At 41.7% G+C, this 25,515-nt stretch overlaps 1 protein-coding gene across 1 annotated transcript in view; it reads left to right on the top strand.

Moving 5' to 3' along the window:
- LOC126457260 (regulating synaptic membrane exocytosis protein 2) overlaps positions 1 to 25,515 on the top strand; it is a 1,246,504-nt gene that overhangs the window by 426,469 nt on the left and 794,520 nt on the right. Inside the window, exon 6 of the mRNA XM_050093425.1 lies at positions 1,802 to 2,021. Coding sequence (XP_049949382.1) covers positions 1,802 to 2,021 — 220 coding nt within the window. The remainder of the gene's footprint in view (positions 1 to 1,801; positions 2,022 to 25,515) is intronic.

The raw sequence follows: 25,515 nt of genomic DNA, 5'->3' as shown, positions 1-25,515 counted from the left end.
CACAATGTCGGTACTAGTACAGTGTATATCCACCTTTCGCAGCAATGCAGGCTGCTATTCTCCCATGGAGACGATCGTAGAGATGCTGGATGTAGTCCTGTGGAACGGCTTGCCATGCCATTTCCACCTGGCGCCTCAGTTGGACCAGCGTTCGTGCTGGACGTGCAGACCGCGTGAGACGGCGCTTCATCCAGTCCCAAACATGCTCAATGGGGGACAGATCCGGAGATCTTGGTGGCCAGGGTAGTTGACTTACACCTTCTAGAGCACGTTGGGTGGCACGGGATACATGCGGACGTGCATTGTCCTGTTGGAACAGCAAGTTCCCTTGCCGGTCTAGGAATGGTAGAACGATGGGTTCGATGACGGTTTGGATGTACCGTGCACTATTCAGTGTCCCCTCGACGATCACCAGTGGTGTACGACCAGTGTAGGAGATCGCTCCCCACACCATGATGCCGTGTGTTGGCCCTGTGTGCCTCGGCCGTATGCAGTCCTGATTGTGGCGCTCACCTGCACGGCGCCAAACACGCATACGACCATCATTGGCACCAAGGCAGAAGCGACTCTCATCGCTGAAGATGACACGTCTCCATTCGTCCTTCCATTCACGCCTGTCGCAACACCACTGGAGGCGGGCTGCACGATGTTGGGGCGTGAGCGGAAGACGGCCTAACGGTGTGCGGGACCGTAGCCCAGCTTCATGGAGGCGGTTGCGAATGGTCCTCGCCGATACCCCAGGAGCAACAGTGTCCCTAATTTGCTGGGAAGTGGCGGTGCGGTCCCCTACGGCACTGCGTAGGATCCTACGGTCTTGGCGTGCATCCGTGCGTCGCTGCGGTCCGGTCCCAGGTCGACGGGCACGTGCACCTTCCGCCGACCACTGGCGACAACATCGATGTACTGTGGAGACCTCACGCCCCACGTGTTGAGCAATTCGGCGGTACGTCCACCCGGCCTCCCGCATGCCCACTATACGCCCTCGCTCAAAGTCCGTCAACTGCACATACGGTTCACGTCCACGCTCTCGCAGCATGCTACCAGTGTTAAAGACTGCGATGGAGCTCAGTATGCCACGGCAAACTGGCTGACACTGACGGCGGCGGTGCACAAATGCTGCGCAGCTAGCGCCATTCGACGGCCAACACCGCGCTTCCTGGTGTGTCCGCTGTGCCGTGCGTGTGATCATTGCTTGTACAGCCCTCTCGCAGTGTCTGGAGCAAGTATGGTGGGTCTGACACACCGGTGTCAATGTGTTCTTTTTTCCATTTCCAGGAGTGTATTTATTCCCAGCTTCACTTGAATGTAGCTGTCTTTTTGTCTTATCAGTTAACTACCAGAACTCATTTGGTGTACTCTTGAATTTGAATGTGGACTATTGGTATGTTGCTACTTCTTGTTCGGTCTTTGTTCTCCTGGGAAAAGTTGGATGCAGCTTTCCCTTTTGTTAAAATACCTTTGATTTTTCCTACCTGAAATGAAGGATTTTTATAAAACTTCAAAGTTCAAGATTCCGAGGTATTTTAAATTTGCATGTATTGGTCATGCTTTTATATTTAGTTTATGTATTCCCTTGTATTTCACTTTTTGAATGAAGTGTTGAAAATGTGGACTGTAATTAAAATAATATGCTGCTTGAACACATACATAGTTTTCAGTATTCTCCCCGTAGTTCAATACAAACAACACAGTATGCTTATATTACATAACCATAAGTATAGAATTAGTACTGTATGATAAATGTGATGCTTATTTTTTGTAATGGACAGGAAGTATACAATTGATCCCCTTCTTTTCCCAGCATCCAATGTCATGGCAAGTTAGTGCTGATGGTACACGGATGATTGGTCACATGATACTCAAGAAGACTGCACGTGAAGGAATGGGTCCCAGCTCTTCTGCTGCTATCCTGGGTCTCAAGGTAGTAGGTGGCAAGCTGCTGGAGAATGGAGGGCGGGGGGCAGTGATCGAGAAGGTCAAGAAGGGCAGTATAGCTGATGTAGAGGGGCAGTTGAGGCCAGGTAATTATGTGGAAGAGCTTAAAAATGTGCATATTATCCATTTATATGTTAAATTAGTGGCTTTTATTACATGTAGTAGAGAGAAAATGTGATACATGCTTATTGTGTGATTTATAACTTAACTTGTATACTAAAGCACCCAAAATCATACTACAGTCATCTCTGTTCATTCTGTGCAGTCTTATTCTTTTAGAAAACATTATTTTTATCTACTGAATAGTGTGACTGAGTCTAAGAATGTTATGAGGCGGGAAAATAGAGTTCATCCAATATGCCAGAAGACGATTAATTAGTTGATGATTTTTGTAAGCCGAAAGGACTGTAGCAAACCTTATAGAGTTACAAAACAACTAATAGGGATTGAATGCCCAGTATATAGATCTCTTGAAGTAACAATCATAACATTTCAGTGTTGCTTCTGAATTAAATAATGTATGTTTTGTGTCCCTCTTCATATGGTGTTTAAGTGATTATTCATTCCCACTTGTACCTTTACCACTTTTCTTAATCAATTCCTTACCTGTAGTACTTGAACTTCTACTGAAATGTCAGTCACAAAAGCTCAAGAGTCGTCATTTCTCTTGATATTACTAATATTGGAGACATGGAAATAAACAGTACCATTGTTCAGGGCTGAGAACATTGCCATCCACTACAGAATAAATGTACACACATACATAAAAACACATATTACTACATTGTCCTGGTCGACTATATTGTACCAACACATGAATGAGGTGATGAGTTTTATTATATGGAGTGGGCACCTTGAGGAACGAGGTAAGGAGTGGGAGGGGGGGTTGGAGGGAAGGGTGGCTAATGGCTTCATGGTAGAGGCATTGCAGCACTATGTCTTAATCCCTGTTAGGGCATGGGTGCCTCATGGGCTAGCAGTGTCTTGGTAACAACCGTGGAATACAGCTCCATGAGAGGAAATGAACTCGCTGTGTGAAACAGAGCATACAAACATGTAGTGGCATGCATGGTAATAAACTCAGCATGCAGCTGGTGCAGATGGCTGACAACTAAGCACACAGCAACAACATTTGGCTCCTTTACTGTTGGCCACAAATAAACACTTCCATTGGTGGATCTGCCTGTACCATATGACATGCACACTCTATCACAGGTGTCTAAACTACTATGCTGTTCTACCCATGACAGCTCATCTGCCTCAATTGCAATGTCCACTAATGGGGATACTAAATACCACCACCTCTGAAAAGGCCACATAGAGCTGAAAATGGCCAGGCTTTGGCAGTGACCTCAGCACAGAACTGGAGAGGGAGCTGGCAAAACCAACAGGAGACCAACCACTGAAGGAATTAACGTTGTTTCTGCCAGAAGGATGGAAGTACATGGAGACTGTGACAATGGTAGGTCCATCAGCAGCTTTCTAGAAGGCCACAATGGTTATGCTCCACCAGGGCACAGGTGCATCTGATTTCTATGATGGGTCAGCTGTTCCCCTCCGATGTGTTCCCCTGCCGATCTTTGTGGTCCACTATGACAACTGGTAGCCTACCATGCCATTGCTGAAAGGACCAGGCCCAAATGGCTGCAGCCCCACAAGGAAAATGCAGCAGGCCACTGTGGTCCATGGAATGTGATTCAGAGTGTAACAGAACCAGGAGACCCCACAGCTGGTGCCCATCCAAACATTCCACTGGATGCACCCATTGACCAGTATCGCCTAGAAAGTAGCCAGAAAACTTGACAATGCATCATCTGGGTCTTGAATGTACACATGAAGTGCTCCACCTCCAAGTTAGAAGCTGGGTGAAATAGGGCAGTATTCAGATGGTGGGTGCCCTTGCGGACACAAGTCTTCAGACTTCCATGATACAAATTGTCTACCAGTTTTGGATGTGAATGTTGTAGAGGATTCCTCAATGGCAAAAATAACTGAGAATGCTTGAACAGTGGCAGTCGATGACATGGAGGATAGTTTGGCTATGTACAGGAAACTGGACAACACATCAACCATAAACAACAATGTGCTGGCCAAAAATGGACCAGAGAAATCAATGTGCACCCTGTTCCAAAGGTGGTCGGGGACTGGCCAAGGAGAGACATGGTGTGGCAGTATAGCTTGATTCTGGGCGTAGGATCTGCAAGCCAGATGTTCAACATCATGATTGATTGCTGGCCAGTAGACATGACATTATGCCAATAGCTTCCTATGCGTTATATCCTATTGTGACACATGCAGCATCTGGAGCGTGCAAGGACACAATGCTAGAAAGGATAAACTTTTGACAGCATTGCTCCTGCGTGAGGACTCCCAGAACAGCATTCAGCAGATCAACTAGGAGGAAAAATGTATGCCATGCCTGATCCACACCTGGAGAGTCATGCTCTGTGCAACCGAAATGGAGAGAAAAATGATTTTCTGGAGAAGCAGCTCAGCAGCTATGGTGGTTGCAACTTTGCATGCCGTCAAAGGAAAACCTGACAGGGTTTGCTTCAGGGTGACACCCAACTCAAATCCGAGAGCCTCCTGTCGATGCAGCTCCAGGTCATCAACAATGGCACACTGAGAAAGAGGACCCACAGTTGGAGTTGGTGTGCAATACTATCTAGCTGCTTGGAAAGAGGGCCAAATAAGGAAACTAACAGCTTATGATCGGTAACTTGGAGGAACCTTGCCCTGTACAGGAAGAAGTAAAACTATTGAACACTGAAATTATAGCTAGCACTTCCTTTTCCGTCTGTGAATAATTGCACTGTGCAGCAGAAAACATCATCAGTGTGTAAGTGATGGGCTGTTTGGTGCTGTCTGGGCTCCAATGGGACAGGACGGTACCAATGCCATCACATGCCAGGATTAATGTTTTCCAGACAGGGGGATGAACACAAATCCTGCTTGAGAGACTGAAAAGCCCATTGACAATCTGCCTACCATACAAACTTAATGCCCTTCGGGTGAAACCGGTTAAGAGGACGGCAGATGTGCATAACACAAAATCTTACCTGAAACGGACTGGAACTCCTTCAGGTTCTTTGGTGCTGGCAGGTTGACAAAGGCTTTGATGCAGGTTACTAAACACATGACCCAAAAAATGTACCTTTGAGGAGAAAAAAACTGCACTTTTCCAGCTTGCAGTAAAGGCCATTCTCCAGGAAGCCTTGGAAAACATACTGAAGGTTTCATAAATGTTCCTACATCGGTATATTCCTGGCACAGATAAGATCCCCAAATGAAAATGATTAAGCTGATGAAGTTCAAAAGTGGTGTTGAGGACCAGGAAAGTCCAAGAAATCGCATCAAATGGCAGCTGCTCCCTCTCACCCCCACCCACCCACCCACTCACAGATTCACCAACAATTTCACCTGCACAAAAAGGGATATGAGTCTCTGACATTGTGCATTGTCTTTCAATTTAAAATTGGTACAAAGTTGCACACACCATTGGGATTCTGAATCACCACTGAAAGGTTGGCCTCCTGATTCAAAAAAATAGGAGAAATGACTCCCTGATCCTGCCAGCAATGCAGCTCTGCCTTTACCTTGTCACACATGGCATGGTAGAGGGAATGGAGTGAGGGCGATAAAATGTAGGTACCTCTGACAACTTAAGAGAAACACATGCCTTCAAATTTTCTGCCAGCCCAAGATATTCTCAGACAGCAGGCCGTATGACTGCAGTAAGGAGTCCAAATTGTAAAGAAGAATGGAATGAGACACTAAACGCACTTTGTCATTGACTTGGAAGCCAAAAACAGAAAAAGCTTTGAGTCCAAAGACATTTTGCACCAGCAGTGAATTTATATTAACAATGTAAATTGGCATTCCACAGTCTTGTAACATTCGGGGACAGAGAATCTTTCTCCATAAGGGAATGCACTGTTTAGTATAAGACACAATCCTATAGGGCAGCCAGTGAAACTCTGGGCTCCCAAAGAGACTGTACATATCTAAAATAATGAGGCTTACTGATACTCCAGTGTTTACTTGAAATTCGACTTGTTGCCCATTCACTATCAACGTCAGCAAAATATTTCAGGGCAACATGTGTGGGGCAGCAGAGACAGCCCCAGAATGCTCACCCAATGAGTGGAAGGAGAACAACGCTGAGGACACAAAAACTACAGCGGACAGTAATTGTATGATGTGATCAATGTGAATCTGCCGAGCTTGGCGTGGGTGAAGACAGGCTGCACCGCAATGCCATTGCAATATAATTGTGAATGGCGGCAACTCTCAGAGACTCTTGGGGAAGCGAGGCTGCCTGGAGTACCCTGTGGGGCCTGAGGGTGTTTACCATGCACACCTAATTGATCCACCTGCCAGTTGTCAGGAAGGGTGTCCGTTGCTGCTGCTGTATGGAGTAATAGGAAGTAGACTGAAAAGGGGGGGGGGAGGAGTTAAGACAGACAAGAAGTGAGAGGGAATAGGCATGGCCAAAGAGAGGATGAAGGAGGAGATTGACACAGAGGTGGGAGAGAAAGAGATGAGGGAGAAGGAGATGGACAGAGAGAGGGGAAGGAGGAGATGGATAGAGAAAGGGATGGGAGAGGGGGGAGAGGAGTTGGATAGGGTAGAGAGAAGGGGAAGGAGGAAATATAAGCAACATACGCCTGTATGGGTGAAGTTATGGATAAAAAAGCTGTTGTATAAATTTCATTGAGTAGTGATGTTGTGGGTTACCTAGTTGCATGATCATTGTAAAATCACAACAATAAAGAAGATTCATTTATTTTTCATATTTGTGGAATCAATAATTCACCTTTACTCTGTGATAATTTGCTATTAAAATTGTCCACAGATCTTCTTGGATCTTTTGATGTGCTTGTTCTGATAAGTTCCCTTTAATGAAAATTGTATTACCTCTAAAACAATTTAAATCTTCCATAAACCAATCTAAATTTTCAGATATAATGTAATATCATTTGCAAGTAAATAAAAATAATTGCAACATCATTTATTAATGACAAGTACATTTGCAATTACATGCCTGCTTAATTGTGTCTTAGTCTACCTTTGGAGTGCATTACAACAGCAATTTTATATTGTATGGATCCAACAAGTCCTTAGTAGGTTCCCTGAGGTTTGTGGCACAAGATGTGTGTGCAGCTCATGCAATGTAAGTAAATCACTGGCCTGTGGATTGTGGACATGGAGCAAGCACCAGTTAGCATCCCAGGTGTGTTCTGCCAGGTTTAGATCGTTTGATTTTGGTGGGCTAGAGATAAACATGAGTTCACTATCATGGTACTCAAACTGCTGTGTCACTATTCTGGCCTTGTGAGATGGACAGTTATCCTGCTGGAAGATGCCATTGCCAACAGGAAGACATCAAGCAAAGGATACAAGGTAATAATATTCACACAATCCACATGTATCAAGGGGCCTTCAGTTACCACCACAGGTCCCATATAAGCTCTTGTGAATGTCTCCCACAGCATAACACTGTCCCCACTAGTCAGCATTTGTTGTAAGATGCATGTTTCATGCAGCCATTTGGTTGGATGCTGGCATATCCAGACACTGTCATTGATCTCTTGTAACCAGAAGCATGATTCCCATGATCAGGTGAGACATTTCCATAGTCCAAAGTTGATGATCTCATGCCCACTGCACCCGTAACTGATGATGTCATTGGGCCAACAAGGGAATGTGGTGTAATCATCTGCTGTGGAATGGCCTGTTCAATAATGTGTGCTGAACACTGTGCTCTGAGAGACTTGTGCCTGCATCAGCATTGTATTCTGTCATCAGATCTACCACAGATCACCACCTATGATGCTGTACAGAGAAAACAAGCAAGCAAGCAAGACTCTAATCTCCCTATTCTGTGGTGAGGCACGGACCTGCGACACCTTATGGCCTACTCTAGGTTTACTGTCTTTCTACCACTTTACATCAATGCTCATAACAGTAGCATGTGACTAGCTGAAACCCCATTTTTATCACATATCTCCATTACCACCAAGTGCCATTCAGTCTTCCAGTGGCCAGTGGTTATATTGTTTTGTCTCTTTGGTGTATACCAGCAAACCCTTCGTTCTTTAAACAAATGAACTCCATGTATAATACAGCTTCAAATGTCAAATAACTTTGCAAATCAGATAATAGTTTAAATATTTCTTATTAAAACATATACATAAGAAAAAGTTTAGAAAAATCAAAATTATGCTTAATGTTTGTTGGAAGTTGCTGAAGGGCTTTCATCATGAAACACTGAATGAATATAGTCTGGGTAATTTGGAATCTATTTTAAGCAAAATCAAGTTTTACACAGATCTAATTCTACATGAACTCATACCTCCTGAACTATGTGTCATACAATGATGTAATATTGCAGATGTGCTCAGTAGTATATGTGAATCCTGTCTGCAAACAGTATTGCAAGTAGTCGATAGTTTAGAAATAATACATTAAAATGTCATGCCTGCTGCTGAAGTTGTACTGCATGAACAGCAAAAAAGCAGTAAGCTATAAAGCTTTTTTGTCTCATACTTTTGTGAGGGGTGTCAGGAAGAAAAAGTTTGGTAAAGATTTCAAATTATATGTAAATTTGTTGGAAGTCACTAAGTGCTCTCATTGTCACATACTGGATGAATGTAGTCCAGGTACTCGTGTGCTGTCAGGTATGGTGCCGCAAGAGAAACACACAGTTTGTAACTATAATGCTTGTGTTATGGTGTTGAATCTTTTGTGTAAAATTATACCTCTTAATGAGAGATTATGGCAGCATTTTAATTTTAAATAATTATTACACAAATTATTGAAAAGCAAATTTTTGTTGCCCCTTGAAGCTGTTAGTTATTCAACCTGCAATTATTACTGGGTTCCATGATAGTTGCTTAGTAATATAGACTGCAACCCCCTTTGTGACTGATTGTTCATAATGACCTTGATGTCAACATGATGTTAAACCCTAATCTTCCCTCCTTACTTCTGTTGCCAAGGTCACTAAAAAGGGCCTTATCTGTGGCACTCAACTTGGAGGTAGACCACTTCAAATCCTGGTTCTAGATGAAATTTTTACTGCCAATATTTGGCCAGCAATGGGTGAACAGCTGGTGGCGTAAAGTTCCTGATCGCCAGTCTTTGCACGAATGTCTTGTATTAAATTCCAGACTTCTCTGCAGTGTCTCATGAAGTGAAGGCATGAGACACTGTTGATGGTGATCTGTCCTTCGGATACAACACAGCTGTCACTGCTCACCATATAGAGGAAATGTTGATTTGCAGACAAACACAACAGCAAGACTGCTCTACATTTAAGCTTTCAGCCAAAAGGCCTTCTTCTAAAGTAGAAAACTCACACTCATTCACTGAAGCACAACTCACACATACATGAATACTGTCTCGTGTCACTGCGGCCAGACTGCGAGCAACTGTGCCTGATGGGAGAAGCAATCCACATGTGCTGGGAGTGAGGAGAAGACATTGGCAAGGATGGGAATGGATAGCAGTTGTAATGCGAGTGTGTAGTGATGTTTGTGGGAGAATTTATGTACATGGTGGGGACAGGATAGCACTGCTAGGGCAGCCGAGATATTTGATTGGTGGGGGGGGGGGGGGGGGGATGGGAACAGAAAAGAGGAGAAGTAATGGAAGAAAAGGGGAGAACTAATGGAGGTGAAAAGGAGGTGAAAAAGACTGTGAGTGAGTTTGTGGAATAGAAGGCTATGTAGTGGTCGAGTGGGAGGAGGAAAGGTGATAGATGGGTGAAGGCCCACTTGTATAATCCAGAAAACCTTATGTTGGTAGGAAGGACCCAGATGGCACAGATTTTGAAGTAGTAATTGAATGAAGCACACTGTGTTGGGCCGTATGTTCAGCAACTGGATAGGCCAGCTGTCTCTAGGCCACAGTTTATTGGTGACCATTCATGTGGACAGACAATTGGTGGTTGTCACGCTGATGTAGAAAGCAGCACAGTGATTGCAGCTTAGTTATTGGATCACATAATTGCTTTCACAGGTACCCCTGCTTTTGATGAGACAGGTGATGCTTGAGACAGAGTAATTGGTGTGGAGGAGGGGGGGGGGGGGGGAGGCAGGATGTATGGGATAGCAGGTCTTGCCATGAGGCAAAAGGTTGGCAGCAGGTGTGGAGTAGGGATGGCCAAGGATAATGTATATGTGTGGTGAGTGGTGGAACACCACTGTGGGAGGGGTCAGAAGGATAGTGGGTGGGGCACTCCTCATTTCAGGGCACAGAGAGAGGTAGTCAAAACCTTTGCAGAGAATATGATTCACTTGCTCTAGTACTGAGTAACAAGGGCAGTGCTCCTTTATGGCCAGACAGTGGGAACATGGGAGGTGACCAAGGAGAAAAGGCATGGGAGATCTGTTTCTGTACAAGATTGGGAGTGTAGTCTCCACTTGTGAAGGCGGAGAGGGACTGCTTGTCACTACAGATGTGATGGCCATGGGTGGCTAGTCTGAATAGAAAGGACTTCTTGACATAGAATAGGTGGCAACTGTCGTAGCGAAGATATTAGTGACAGGAGAAAGAGGAAGGTGGCTTACTGGGTTGTGGAGAACCACCTGAAACAAATGGAAGAAAAGATGTTGAGGTTCTGGAGGAATGTGTATGGATGCCCTCACATTCAGTCCATATGATAAAGTTGTCATTGGTGAATCTGAACTAGGTGAGGGGTTTGGGATTCTGGGTGGTTAGGAAGTTCCTGATGTTGGCATAGGATGGTGCCATGTAGGTGCCTGTTGCTGTACCATGGATTTGTTTGTGGATGATCCTTCAAAGGTTAAGTAATTGTAGGTGAGGATGCAGTTGTTCATGGTGAAAATGGAGGAGGTTGTAGTTTTAGACTCAGTCAGGTGTTGGAAAGGGAAGTGTTCAATAGCAGCAAGGCTGTTGGCATTTGAGATGCTAGTATAGAGGGAAGTGGTACCAACAGTGGTGAGCAGGGCACCAAGTGGTCAAGGAACAGGAACTGTGGAGAGTTGATGGAGGAAATGGTTGGTGTCTTTTTTGTAGGAGGGTATATAATGGGTAATAGTCTGAAGGTGTTGGTCCACCAGAGATCCTCTCAGTAGCAGAACACTAACTGGCCACAATGGGGCATCTTGGATCGTTATGTTTATGGATTTTAGGAAGCATGTAGAAGGTAGGAGTGTAGGGAGTGGTAGGAGTGAGCAGAGACGTAGACTCAAGAGGGAGGTTCTGGGATGGGCCTAAGGATTTGAGGATAGAGTAGAGAAACTGTTGGCTTTCTGGAATGTGGTCACAGGGTCTCTGTGAATGGGTTTGTAGGTGGACAAATCTGACAGTTGGTATAGCCCCTACACCAGGTAATCCCAGCTGTTTGAAACCTCTGTGATGGAGCATTTATCAGCAAATAGGATTATAAGGTTAGGGCCATCTTTTAGGTGGTGGATATGGTTCTGTCTACAGGTTCAAGGTTAGGGGATGATGGTGAGGCAAGGTTTGAGATTGAGAATTTCTGGAATGTTAGCACATGGTGATTTGGGGACAGTGGGGGTAGGTCATGGTTGGATGGTGGAGTGAACTGAGTCTTACCAAAATTATCTTCCCAACATTATACAGAAACAGAACTCCTGTGCCTTGTCTCTCCAGTCACGTGCCATCTCCCATATTCCCACTGTCTGGCTAGAAAGGAGTACTCTCCTCATAGTTCAGTAGCACCCAGGACTGGAGCAACTCAATCACATTCTCCACCAGTGTTCAACTGCCTCTCATCATGCCCTGAAATGAGGAGCATCCTACCCATTATCCTTCTGACCCCTCCCACAGTGGTATTCCACCATTCACCAAACTTACACAGTATCCTTGTCCATCCTAATTCCACCCCTACTGCCAACCTCTTGCCTGATGGCTCATATCCCTGTAATAGACCTAGATGCAAGACCCATCTCATACGTCCTCCCCTCACTACCTACACTGGTCACAAGCATCACCTATCTCATCAAAAGCAGGGCAACCTTTGAAAGCAGTCATGTGATATAATAACTAAGCTGCAACCACTGTGCAGCTTTCTGTGCTAGCATGACAATCAACAAGCTGTCTGTCTGCAGGAATGGCCACCAACAAACTGAGGCCAAGAGACAGCTGGCCCATCCAGTTGCCAAACGTGCTGCCCAACACAGTGTGCTTCATTCAGTGACTGCTTCACAACCTCTGCCATCAGGGTCCTTCCTACCAACATCAGGTTTTCTGGATTATGCAAGTGGGAACTCTCTCTGCAGTTTATCCTACTTTCCTGTAGCCCACCTGGCCTCAACATTAGCTAGTCCCTGTCCTTCACCCACCTATCACCTTCCCTCCTCCCACTACACAACGACATAGCCTTCTGTTCCACAAAACCACCCACAGTCTTTTTCACCTCCATTACCTCTTCCCTTTTCTTCCATTTCGCCTCCCCTTTTTGCTCCTGTTCCACCTCTCCACTTGCTGAAACATCTTGACTGCACCTAGCAGCCTTACCCTGTCCCCACTCTGTACCTGCATACTCTTACAAGCCACACTACAATCTCCCCAATCCCTACCCTGCTATTCCTTCCCTTCCCTGCCACAGCCTCCTCCTTATTCCCTCCACCCATGTATCACTTCTCTCATCAGACGCAATTACTTACAATCTCACCTCAGTGGCCGGAAACAGTAGCTGTGTGTGTTTGCATTGTGCTTGCATGAATTTATTTGTGTTTTCTATTTCAGAAGAAGAAGGCCTTTTGGATGAAAGATTAAATGTATAGCAGACTTGCTGTTGTGCATGTCTGTAACTCAACAGCTGCTCTACATGGCCAGTTGTAATGTATCCCTTTTACAGTATTGTAGCATGGTCAAGTGTTCTCACCTATAATTACTCATGTGGGAAGTACAGAAATGTGAAAGGTTCAAGCCACACTACAGCAGCAGTCACAAAGGATACGAATGTAAGAAATGAGGTACCAGTGCACATCGAGCTTTGGCACGTCTGGCTCACTATGATGTTGGTGACTGGACAGGAGTGGGAAGGAGGAGAGGCAGAAGAGACGAAGAAGGGGGATAGAAGTATGGAATGAATGAGATTGGGAGCAGGTGAACAACTGTGGCAGTGGGTGTGGGACAGGGGCTTGTGTAGATTGAGACAAGGAGGATTCTGCATTCAGAGGATGTACGGAAGTGGTAATTATGACCTACACAATTCAGACAAGCTGATATTATTGGTGCTGGTGGTGGGGGTGATTCAAATTGCACAGTTCATGAAGCAGCCATTTAAGTCAAGCTTACTCTGCACAGCAGCATGTTCTGCTACTGGGTGGTTCACTCTGCTGTTGGCCACAGACTTGCAGTGGTCATTCATCCTTGTTGATGGACATGCCCACATAGAAGGGTGTGCAAAAATTAGCAGAGCAATAGTAGGATATGCCTGTTACAGGATTGGAATAGAATGTAGTATGTGGGTTTACAGGAAAAAATCTTGTACCTGGGCCTTTCATAAGGATGTGACCCATGTGGCAAAGTGTGAAAGTGGGTGGAGCATAAATATGAACCAGGGTTGGCCGTGGGCAGTGGAATACCCCCTGGGAGGGGGAGAAGGGTTTTCTAAATATTATCATCATGCCTGGAAAGAAGAAGAGCTCTCCAAAGTGGTATTCAGCTGCACATCCAAGCTATGAAATATCACTGTCTACCCATATGCCACATCTGCTCGCAAGTCATTGTGACACAGGCTATAGCCATTATAAGATAATGAAAAATAAATTAGCCATCTGGTTTTTCTTGATCAATGCTTCTTAAATCTTCAGGGAAAACATTTTCCCTCTCTGTTAACAACTGTGTTTCAGCTTAACATATGTTCTAGATTCTGCAACAGAGAAATATTTCAGATGTTGGTCTGTAGCTTTATAATTATGTCCTATCCCTCTACATATAAACAGCTTAATCCATATGTTTGCCACATGCTGGGGACTGTTTTCTGCTTTATAACTATGTTAAGAAAGGGACTAATTCTACTGTGAAATTAATATAAGCCTTACAAAGGATACTCACAAGGCTTGTCGCTCTATTCCTTTGAATCGTGAACACCAGCAGTGCTTGAAGTTTGGAAGCTAAGAGATGTGCTTGAAGTTTGGAAGCTAAGAGATGAGATACTGGTGGAAGTGAAGCTGTGAGTTGAATTGTGAATTGTGCTTGGGTATCTCTGTTGGTAGAGCACTTGCCTGAGAAAGGCAAAGGTCCTGAGTTCAAGTCTTGGTCTGGCACACCGTTTTAATCTACCAGTGCTTTTTTATACGTCAACTATTTGAGGATTCATGTGTTTGAAAAATCAAACCCAAAACCTGTGATTTATGCTTCCCCTCCTATTTCAACATGAGATCATTCATAGTGTAATTGACCACAAGGTTTCCATCCCTAGAAAATCTTACCTTTGACTTAAATGGCTGAGTTCTATAAGAAATATGTCTCTAAGCTCTAACAGTGCACCATACATAACTCTTGGGGCCCAGCTGCCTGCATTTTCATGCTGACTGGACCTGTTAATGGAAAGTGCCTGAGCCACTTTCATTTTGTTGATGATGTTGTACCCTTTGGTTCTGTTGGAGATAAAAGTTCAGTAGCAAATGGAACAACAAATAGTGGAAAATAGAACCTAGGGCTGAAAAACAATTGTAGTGAGTGTAAAATAATATGTAAACAACTTATGAAATAGAAACTTGCACAAATTAAGAATGAAGTAGTAAAACCATTTTATAAGTTTATTACTGAAGGCAGTTAAAGACAGTGACAGAAAAGGAAATGAACAGAAGAGTAGAAATGATCTGTAGTGCTTTTGGTGAGCAAAATAGGGTGTACAAAAAGAAGAGTCAAATGTTTGTGAAATGAACATTTACAATCAGTTTGTATAACCAAAATGACTTATGACAGCAAAACATGGATGTTTAATATGAAAGCCTTTCAAAAACTATACATGGCTCATCAAACAATGGAAAATTTCATGTTGAATATATTACCAGGAGATATTATTTATTTATTCTTCCAGGGTAAGGGCCACAAGGTTCTCTGTTACATATTTTATCATGACAATTGTTGTGGCATTTGTTACAAGAGGTGTTATATAGTACCAGGATATAACACTTAAAAAAAGAGTTATCACAAAAACAGTAAAACTGAAAATAGTTGTAAAAGACAAAAACAGTGTTTGTATTTGTCTTTAAAAAATGGTAGAAGAAGTCGAGTAATTTACAGCCTGCTAGATTTAAACTGTGGGTTGTGTCAGCAATGGACATAAGAAAACAAACTGGAAGAGAGCTAGGAGGAGAAAAATGGCAAAGAACACAAATAACCAAGAGAGAAGAAAAAATGTAATAATATGACACCACTGACTGAAAAACGGAAAGAAAAAGAATTGTAACTGGAAGAATTAGTGAGCATCGGCTTCGTTCTTTGATGGAGTCAAATGGTCATAAATGTAAAATTTTTATAGAAAAATTATTAGTGTTACATGCCTCTGTAGCTGAGTGGTCAGTGCAACTGACTGCCATGCAGAAAACCAGGTTAAATTGCTGGTACTGACATGGATTTTTCCTTGGTGAGAGGATTTGAATGGGATGCACTCAGCCTCGTGAGACCGACTGAGGAGCTACTTGACTGATTAGTAGCAGTTCCAAGGTCAAGAAATATGTCAACAACCAGGAGAGCATTGTGCTGAACACATGCCCCTCCATACCACATCCAGTGATGCCACTGGCAGAGGATGACATGTCAGTCATTCAGGCCCAATAGGACCATCTAAGGCCAGAACACAGAACACTACCTACCTTAATGTATTAGGGTGACAAAAGCAAATGCTGCAGCTCTTTCTTAAATGTAACACTATGTTGAATTGTGTGTAGAATGCATAGCTTGTTACAGAGGTGAACTGTAGTGACCAAAAACGTTTTTAGAATGTTTTGTGTAATGGATGAGTACAGCTACTATATTTGACATGAGAGACAATGTGTTGTTATTATGATGAGATGATAGTTATTTCATCTGTGATGTACTGAGGGATGTGCACATTGAGAAACCAGTGTAATAGGCATAACATATGGTAGTCAGGTAATTTCTCTGGCTGCATCAACCATAACTGGAAATTTCCAAACACAGAAAAGGTCAAACAGAAGAGCATTCCAGATGTAATGCACCCAAGCATCTGTAGTTAATTTTGACCAAGTTTCATTACTCATACTGTGTGGATTATATAGCAGTGCTGGAGGTACAGCAGGACAAGTTGCTGTTTCGCATTGTGCGGAAATATGTCGTGTGGAAAACTGTAGAGAAGTCTTTACAGGCAGTGGATTCAAGCTGTTGTTGATGAAAATGACAATGATGGCCAGCATATCATCATCACCATCGTGACAATTATAATGTTGTTTATTTGTTTGTTTGCTGTGTTAACTTATTCTCCACTGACCTTTAATTTTTAATGTAGAGGTGTTGATGACAATGCGACCATGTGCCTTTAGCCCAGTCAATAACAAATCAATTTCGTGAAAATTCTTGTATCTTAAATTTACTACAAATTACTGCTCTAAAAGTAAACAGTTACAGTATAATATACACCAGTAATGATAGTATGTGTTACGTAATTGAACAGTGAATCGCAGTAACCAGATTGTGTTGCTGTACAACTACTCCATATTATTGACTAAGCCTCATTTTGGAGCATGGCTGAAGGAGTCCATTCCATTCAAGAATTTTGTATTGATGTAAGAAGTTGGGTCTAAAAGTAAGGTAATAAGTCCTCTGTGAGAAAATGTTTATTCAAGAAATTAGATAAGCAAAGTTACTATAGTCTTAGTCACAAACAATGGTGGGCAAGTTTAGGGTTGTCCTGCACACCTACACCACACTTTCTCCAACAGACAGAGAGTATTCTGAGCACTCTGCTGTGAATGTTGTAGACACTGGAACCATAAAACATGATTGTAGTGAGTTATTTATCGAATTTTTATTTCATTTGGTGGTGATCAGTGACAAATTACCCATGAACAAGCAAGAGACCTAATTTACAGAGACACATTTTCTTCAAGTGTAAAGTGTGTGTATGTATATGCTGCAGCTGTCGCTAGGAACTGGCAACAATGCAATCCCTCATCATGCCTCGACCTGTACAGAGCACCATTGTCTGTGAATTGGACAATAAGGCTCTAGAACATATTAATTTTCCACATAGTCACCAAGACTGTCAAAGTATTTGTTCTAGTGATCAATCATTGTGTTGAAATTGGCATAAAAGAAGTCTGATTTCAAGTCTAAGAGACACTTAACAGCAGCCTCCTGAATGGTGGCATCGTTTTTTAGGTGGTGGCTAGTCAGGTGCCCCTTTAACATCCAGAGAGGTGAAAAACACTTGGTGTGAGAACCAGGTTGTTTGGAGAGTGTTCCAGTACAGTCTATTGGATATTTTGGATCGAAATGTAAAACCGAGACAGTAAGCAGTCCACATGATCTTGTACCAATATGATACCATTTGGAAGCAATTATGTCATTTCCTCCAAAGTGTGTTTTGTGACCATTCAAGTGCAGTACAATAAATGGCAGCATTTGCAGTTCATTCACGTATGATAAAATCAATCGACAGCAAATCTTGCATATCCCAAAAGACTTTCACCATCTCTTTCTTTGTGGATGTCATTGTTTTGATCTTGTTCCTGGGAGGAGTAGGGAGGGGTGGCTGAAGAATGTGTCCATAACACTGATTCTTTCATCATCTCAGGTGTTACATATGCACCCACAGTTCCTCTCCTGTGATGATATGGTGCAGGAATGAAACACCCTCCACCTTATACCACATTAAGTGTTGGAGAAACAACCTCATTCACTTGGGTTTATTATCACCTGAGAGTTACCATGATACCCAGTGAGAACATATCTTCTGGAAGTCCCATGTGGTGCACACGATATTCACTACACTGTCATGGGAGATGTTGATTCTGTGTGCAATGTGGCTTAGATGAATGTGACAATCAGCTGGAACCAACCACACAATGCAACCTATGTTGTCACCTGAGGTAGACATGCTCGTCCACACTGATGTTTCTCACCTCACACATTTGTTCTGTTCTGTTTTTCTTTCTTTTCTTCTCCCCCACACAACATTAGCACTTGCAGATTTTTTTTTAAATTCTCTGTAAACTTTTATTGGTTGGTGATGAATTATAACTGGGGAAGTTTTAAACACAGTGCATAAAACTCATCACACTTTGTACCTCAATCCCAGACCATATGTCTACCATTATTCTTGAATCTGAATTTCAAGTGCAGTGGCATAGACACATTCACCTACTGTTAGTTTTTGAAAATGTTGGTTGTATCTCTTCTCTATAAATGGAATTTACTTTACTTCCAGATGCTAGAATCATAACCACTTGAAAATGATCATAGTGGTTGAAACCATTCATGGTGTTTGGAAAAAGAAAAAAGAATTTACTTTAATTCCCATAGGCTATTTATCCATCCTTGAGAGTATTTGTTAGCTGACTTATTGTACCATCCTTGCAAAAGTTTATATTTTTTGAGAGCAGTAAGGTGACATGGCAAATATATTTATTAATGAGGATGATATTCTAATTTCTAGATGAGAAATCACAATTGACTCTGACTGGGTCTTTATATATTTAACTAGCACACCAACAGACTTCAAGTCAGTAGGTTAGGTTAAATTACACATGTCATAAAGACAGCTGATAAAGGGCAGATTTTGTTGATTTTTTGGTGTACATTAAGGAAGGCATAACAGGACAATGTATGAGGAAAATCAAAATGGGATACCAGCTCTAATACAATATTTGGAAATTTTAAATGTTAGGGAATGCACTCTACTACGTAGATGTAAAGAAGAGAGGGACTAAGTATCCTTTTCAAACCACATATCTCTGTTTCTCCTTCTGCTGCTCTTCCTCACCCTCCCTCTGTCTGTCTGTCTGTCTCCCCCTCCCCTTTGTCGCCCAGCTGCCTTCTCTTTGTCGTTTTCTTCTTCTTCTTTAACTTATCCTCTTCCTCTTCTTTTCATCCTCACCTCTCGTTCTCTGTTTTATCTTGTAAAATACAAATTTTTTGTCCTCTGCTACCACTTTCCTACTATCATAATTTGCATATGGCTTCATTTTGAAGTGTGCTGTTAATTAAGATTCACAGTATCACTCAAGAATAAGTACAGAACAAGAAGTGAATTTGAAAATTTTAATGACGAAAATTCCACAATTCAGCAAGCAGTGATAGCTGAAGGAGAATGTTTGTTTGATTCTCAGATTATGGTTTAAAATTAGTCTACTGAGATTTTTACATTTTTTTCATCACAATTTTTTAAACTAGAATTGTGTACTTTGATCAGTGCCTGTTTTTGCTGAAAACATCCATTTTTACCATCTCATTGTAATTTTTTTGTATTCTTCAAGTAAATAAAAGAACATGTTTATGCACATATCCACTTGAGATAATGTGTGGGTTTTGTGGAGAAATATTGTTTCCAGACAAGACTCTGTGATGTTGTTTGTAAGTAAGAAGTACACAGTGACCCACCACAGAAAGTAGTACATTTTCATTCATTTGTTAATAAGGTGTAACATATATTTGTACTTTTGGACAATTTATCTTTATGTAACACCTGTAAGAATAAACACTTGAGCAAAATGTGCTTAAAACATGTTTCAGTGTGTTAAAGTAAACATAAAATAATTAAATGTGACTGATACCAAAAAGAAAAAAATATAAATAATTATTTACACCAGCTGTGGTGGTCTAACTGGTAGATCAGTAGACTGTAGTACTTTAAGTTCTGGGTTCAGTCCTGTACAGGGGCAGAAGTTTTTCCTTGTTCCACTTCTCCAGGATGGCCTCAGGCCCACTTAGCCTGCAGTTAAATGAGCACCAGGTGTCTTTCCCAAGGCTAAAAGGTGGCTGGAGTCCCAGGCCCAACAGCCTCTCCCTCCAAGTGCCGTGTTGCAGAACAGCTGCATTCTACCTACAGTCAGGTTAATAGTTTAGTAACAGGCTTGTTCCACTGGGTTACCTTCGTTTTTAATTTATACAGGGTGTTACAAAAAGGTACGGCCAAACTTTCAGGAAACATTCCTCACACACAAATAAAGAAAAGATGTTATGTGGACATGTGTCCAGAAACACTTAATTTCCATGTTAGAGCTCATTTTAGTTTCGTCAGTATGTACTGTACTTCCTCAATTCTGATGATCAAATTGTAAATTTTCACAATCAAAATGTGTGGGCTGACGAGAATCCGCACGAAATTGTGCAATCACTTCATCAACACAGATTTTCTGTGACTGTTTGGTGATGTCTCGATTTGGCCCCATGTTCTTCCACCTATGCTCAATGGAGCACGTTATCATGATTTCATGCAAGATACTCTACCTGTGCTGCTAGAACATGTGCCTTTACAAGTACGACACAACATGTGGTTCATGCACGATGGAGCGCCTGCACATTTCAGTCGAAGTGTTCGTACACTTCTCAACAACAGATTCGTTGACCGATGGATTGGTAGAGGCGGACCAATTCCATGGCCTCCACGCTCTCCTGACCTCAACCCTCTTGACTTTCATTTATGGGGGCATTTGAAAGCTCTTGTCTATGCAACCCCAGTACCAAATGTAGATATTCTTCATGCTCATATTGTGGACGGCTGTGATACAATATGCCATTCTCCAGGGCTGCATCAGCGCATCAGGGATTCCATGCGACGGAGGGTGGATGCATGTATCCTAGCTAACGGAGGACATTTTGAACATTTCCTGTAACAAAGTGTTTGAAGTCACGCTGGTACGTTCTGCTGCTGTGTGTTTCCATTCCATGATTAATGTGATTTGAAGAGAAGTAATAAAATGAGCTCTAACATGGAAAGTAAGCATTTCCGGATATGTGTCCACATAACATATTTTCTTTCTTTGTGTGTGAGGAATGTTTCCTGAAAGTTTGGCCGTACCTATTTGTAACACCCTGTAGATAACTGTTCTACATGTTTTAGCATTACTGAAAAGCGAAATGAAAGTCCTTTTTTAAAAAGCATATCGCAGAAAAATATTTGTGGAAGCTTCTCATTATGTTCTCAATCATTTCTTGAGGAATAGCCTCTATCTGTTTTCAGATTAGCACTTTCAACTTTGCATTGTGGAGTCAACTGTGAAAAAAAAATTGTTCTTGAGATGACTCAACAAGAAATTTCATGGATTTAAAGATTGAGTGACCTCATTGACCATGGAATATCACCAAATTGTAAAAGTACTCAGTGTGGAAAGGGGTGGCACAGTATTGTGATTCGATTATGAGCAGTTTGGGCTGTAGCCTCATCTTGCTGAAACCATATTGCATGTAGACTGCAATGTTCCTGCTGCTCTGGTATGAAGAAATTGTTAATCATGGTCACATACCAATAAGAATTGATACTCATTGGCTGGCATTTGTCATCTTCAGAAAAATATGGATCTTGAGAAAAATATGGATCAACTATTCCAGCAGTCTGTGTAATAGCTTACCGAACAATAATCCTTGTGCTACCATATGTATTTTGATGAATGAACTGTGGGTTTGTGTTTCAGTGATACCAAAACTTTTCTTTAGTGACAAACTCATTCACATGAAAGTTTGCCTCATTAGACCTACTGACTTTATCTCCCAGCCATAACAGTTAAACCACTTGCAGCGTATAAGGATGAAACTGTAAATCACGTTTCACAATTCTGCAAAGACATGCAAAGGATTTGTAATGTAATATTCTGGCATGGCAGCTCATAGGTCACTGTAGGCTTTGTTGCAGAGCTCTGCAAAGTCATAAGACATTTTCGAGTGCTCAAACTGTGATTTCAGTCCCTTATGCTTCATGTTAATTACTGAACCTATCACCTGGATATTGCCCTTCTATCTGTAATATGGAAATGATGGTTTCTTTCACGATAAATTGCACATTGGACAGCAACAATGTTCTGCACAAAACAGAACTCCTCCACTGCCTCATTACATACCTGCAATAGCCCACATTCCACACTGAATGTTAAAATGGCAGCTCAGTCACTTATTTACAGTGTGAAAAGCACTAGAATTTAGACTTTTCAAAGGTTAAGCCTTCATCTTCAGAATTACTCTACAAGAAACCTCTGAAAGTGACAAATATATAACATTAAATAATGGAATACAAGTCTAAATGCCTTCTTTATAGTGAGGAGCAAGTTGTCCTTTTCATAATATTGTCAATATAAAACATCACTCTTAAAGGTTTCTAGAACAATAATTCTGAAGGTCAAGGCTTGACCTTTGACACACATAAATTCTAGTGTCCGAGCTGTCATTTTAATGTTGATTTTTACAACTAAGACCTCATATCCACTATTGATAAAATTAAAGTTCCATACTGAACTGAATGGCATGCAATGTGGGTCCGATTAGATATGACAGATGACACAAGCTCATAAGCATCCTAGCATGGTGATCAATTGGAAATGTATGATTTCCTATGGACCACAATGTGTATACGTACATGGATATCTTAAAGATTATTGGTCTTTTATTTAAAAAAAAAACTCTCATGTTGCTGCCATGTTGAATACCACTGAACCACAGGTGCATCCCTTTTGGAAGAAAGAGTTCTTTCTGCACATTAGAAGCTCACTTATGCTTAATAGCTACACTTCACAAAATGCCTCAGAACATAAATTTTATTATTTTTGTTAATGGTTTAATTGCATGTCAATACAATGTCTGCCACCAGTTTTAATCTATGGTTATGGAGATGTTGTGTTGATTGCATCATCTGTCATGCATTCTACTTGAGTTTCATAGTGTGTGCCACAGATTCTAAGCATCTCAAAGAATAGGCACAAATTCACACTCAGGAGTTAGTCACTGTGTAATGTTACTGACCTGTAAGTATCATTTGAAGCCCAGATTGGTTATGCAGGAAATTCTAAAGCTAAAGTTCAGTCTGCTAGCCCTGCCAGGCCATTCAGTAACGACTGGTCACCAGGTCATCAACTTCCAGTTGCATCATTTACATGCAGGTGAAGGGCTGTGGGCTGAGCACTGTCAACTTTCCAAGCTTAGGAGCCACTACTTCTCACTAAAGTAGCTCTTCATTTGGCATCATGAGACAGAGTGCATTTCATTACAGTTGTTGCACTAAGAAAAGAATCCCTGGAATCACCAGAAATCAAACCATAGTACTCGGCATAGCAGTCAGAATGCAGTATATGTAGATCACATGTGCTGTACGTGGGAAATGATGTGAGGAAATTTTCACTGGTATATGTAATACATCAGCTGTTGAAAGTACTATAAGTAAGCATTTATTTTAATAAACACATTGAGGTAGTTTGGATCAGCTTCCAGTTCAGATTAGTACAGTGTTTATTTAATATAGCAGGCTTGTAACTTACATTGAGTCACAATGATTCAATGTGAACCTAGTTCTACGTGTGGTATTTTTCAGTTCTCTCGTACTACATATCATAATAGCAACTGACTGTGGCAGGGTCTGCTTTGCCGCTTTACAGTTGCTGTCTCTACATGGGAATGAAGTTACCTACAAACCATTTACAAATTGATAAAATATAGTTCAGTTACATTTCCTATAATGATATAGAAAATCTGAAATTACAGTTAATATTCATACACCTTCAGAACTAAAATTAGTTTATTTAACTTTTAAATCAATATTTTCAATAAGATTTTATTCTGAGCTCTTAATTTTATGGGCAGATTTTTACGCACAGAAATTTTCTTGCATTCTGTTAAAGCCTGCCAAGATTATTCCAGAAATAAAATTTTGTACTGACTGTATTTCATTAACTAACATATTATCTCAGAGATCATATTACATTTCTAGAAAATGAAAAATCACAGCTACAGATTGATAATACTGGATTTTTGAAGGGTTCTTTCATACAAATTGGACATACTTGCACCCCTTATAAGAGCAACATTTTTGGATGGCAATATTTCCTAAACTACAAAATTATGAAATGAGTTTAAGTGCTTTAAAATAAGGCGTATCAGTTGTGTAAAAGAAAATTTTTATTGGGATTAAAATTTTGAGCATCTACTTGTGGTGTTGTAAGTCTTGACTATCGATTACTTCCTTTAATAAAATGTGTCTATAAAAATATTTTATCAAGGTAATCAATCAAATGCATGAAGTCTATATTTAACATTTAGAAGCAGAAAATTACAAACTGGAAAATAATTGTAAATTTTCAGATAATATTTAATTTGGAATAGACAAGAAAAGGGTTTGGTTGTTTGGGGAAGGAGACCAGACAGCGTGGTCATCGGTCTCATCGAATTAGGAAATGATGGGGAAGGAAGTCGGGCGTGCCCTTTCAGAGGAACCATCCCGGGATTTGCCTGGAGTGATTTAGGAAAATCACGGAAAACCTAAATCAGGATGGCCAGATGCGGGATTGAACCGTCATCCTCCCCAAGAAAAGGGAAAATAATATTTTTGTTGGAAGTAGTATCAGGGCAAGTGGACCTCTTCTGCATTACCATGTTGCATATGATCTACCTTGATTATGGCTAGGTTTTCACTTGAAATATCAGAAGCAAGAGTAATGATATCCTGCCTCGATGCCTGAAAATAATAGTAATCTTGTTTTGATTTTTTAATCCCGACCCACCCCTGGCCAATCCTGTTGTTAGTTTGATGCAGTCCCAATACAACATTCTCTCTTGTGCAAATCTCTACATCTAAGAGTAGCATTAACACCAAACACCCTCAGTTATTTAGGTTAAAATCAACAGGCTTTAACATTTGCCAAAACTGGTCATAATAAACAAATGTTACTGCTGAAACTTCCTGGCAGATTAAAACTGTGTGCCCGACCGAGACTCGAACTCGGGACCTTTACCTTTCGCGGGCAAGTGCTCTACCAACTGAGCTACCGAAGCACTACTCACGCCCGGTACTCACAGCTTTACTTCCGCCAGTACCTCGTCTCCTACCTTCCCAACTTTACAGAAGCTCTCCTGCGAAACTTGCAGGAGAGCTTCTGTAAAGTTGGGAAGGTAGGAGACGAGGTACTGGCGGAAGTAAAGCTGTGAGTACCGGGCGTGAGTCGTGCTTCGGTAGCTCAGTTGGTAGAGCACTTGCCCGCGAAAGGCAAAGGTCCCGAGTTCGAGTCTCGGTCGGGCACACAGTTTTAATCTGCCAGGAAGTTTCATATCAGCGCACACTCCGCTGCAGAGTGAAAATCTCATTCTGAAATGTTACTGCTGTCTTGACCTGATTTTAACTTAAGTGGAGCACCAGATCACTGCGCTCCACGGACAATGTTGTCTACATTTATGATCCTCAGTTATTTGTTGAATATATTCCAATCTCTGCCCTCCTCTACAGTATTGCCCTCTATGGCTTCCTCTAGCACCTTGATGTCTCAGCACATGTCCACATGTACCTTTCCTCACCAGTTATGCAGAGAACTTCCTCATTTCTTATCTTATAAGTTCACTTAATTTTCAGCAGCCATCTGTTGCACCACTTCTCATGTCCTTCATCTCTCTTCCTTCCTGGTTTTGCCATAGTCC

Source organism: Schistocerca serialis, chromosome 2 (assembly GCF_023864345.2).
Source record: "Schistocerca serialis cubense isolate TAMUIC-IGC-003099 chromosome 2, iqSchSeri2.2, whole genome shotgun sequence".
Classification (NCBI taxonomy): Eukaryota; Metazoa; Arthropoda; class Insecta; order Orthoptera; family Acrididae; genus Schistocerca; species Schistocerca serialis.
The sequence above is the reverse complement of the archived record's forward strand: the minus strand, read 5'-3'. Positions and strand labels throughout refer to the sequence as shown.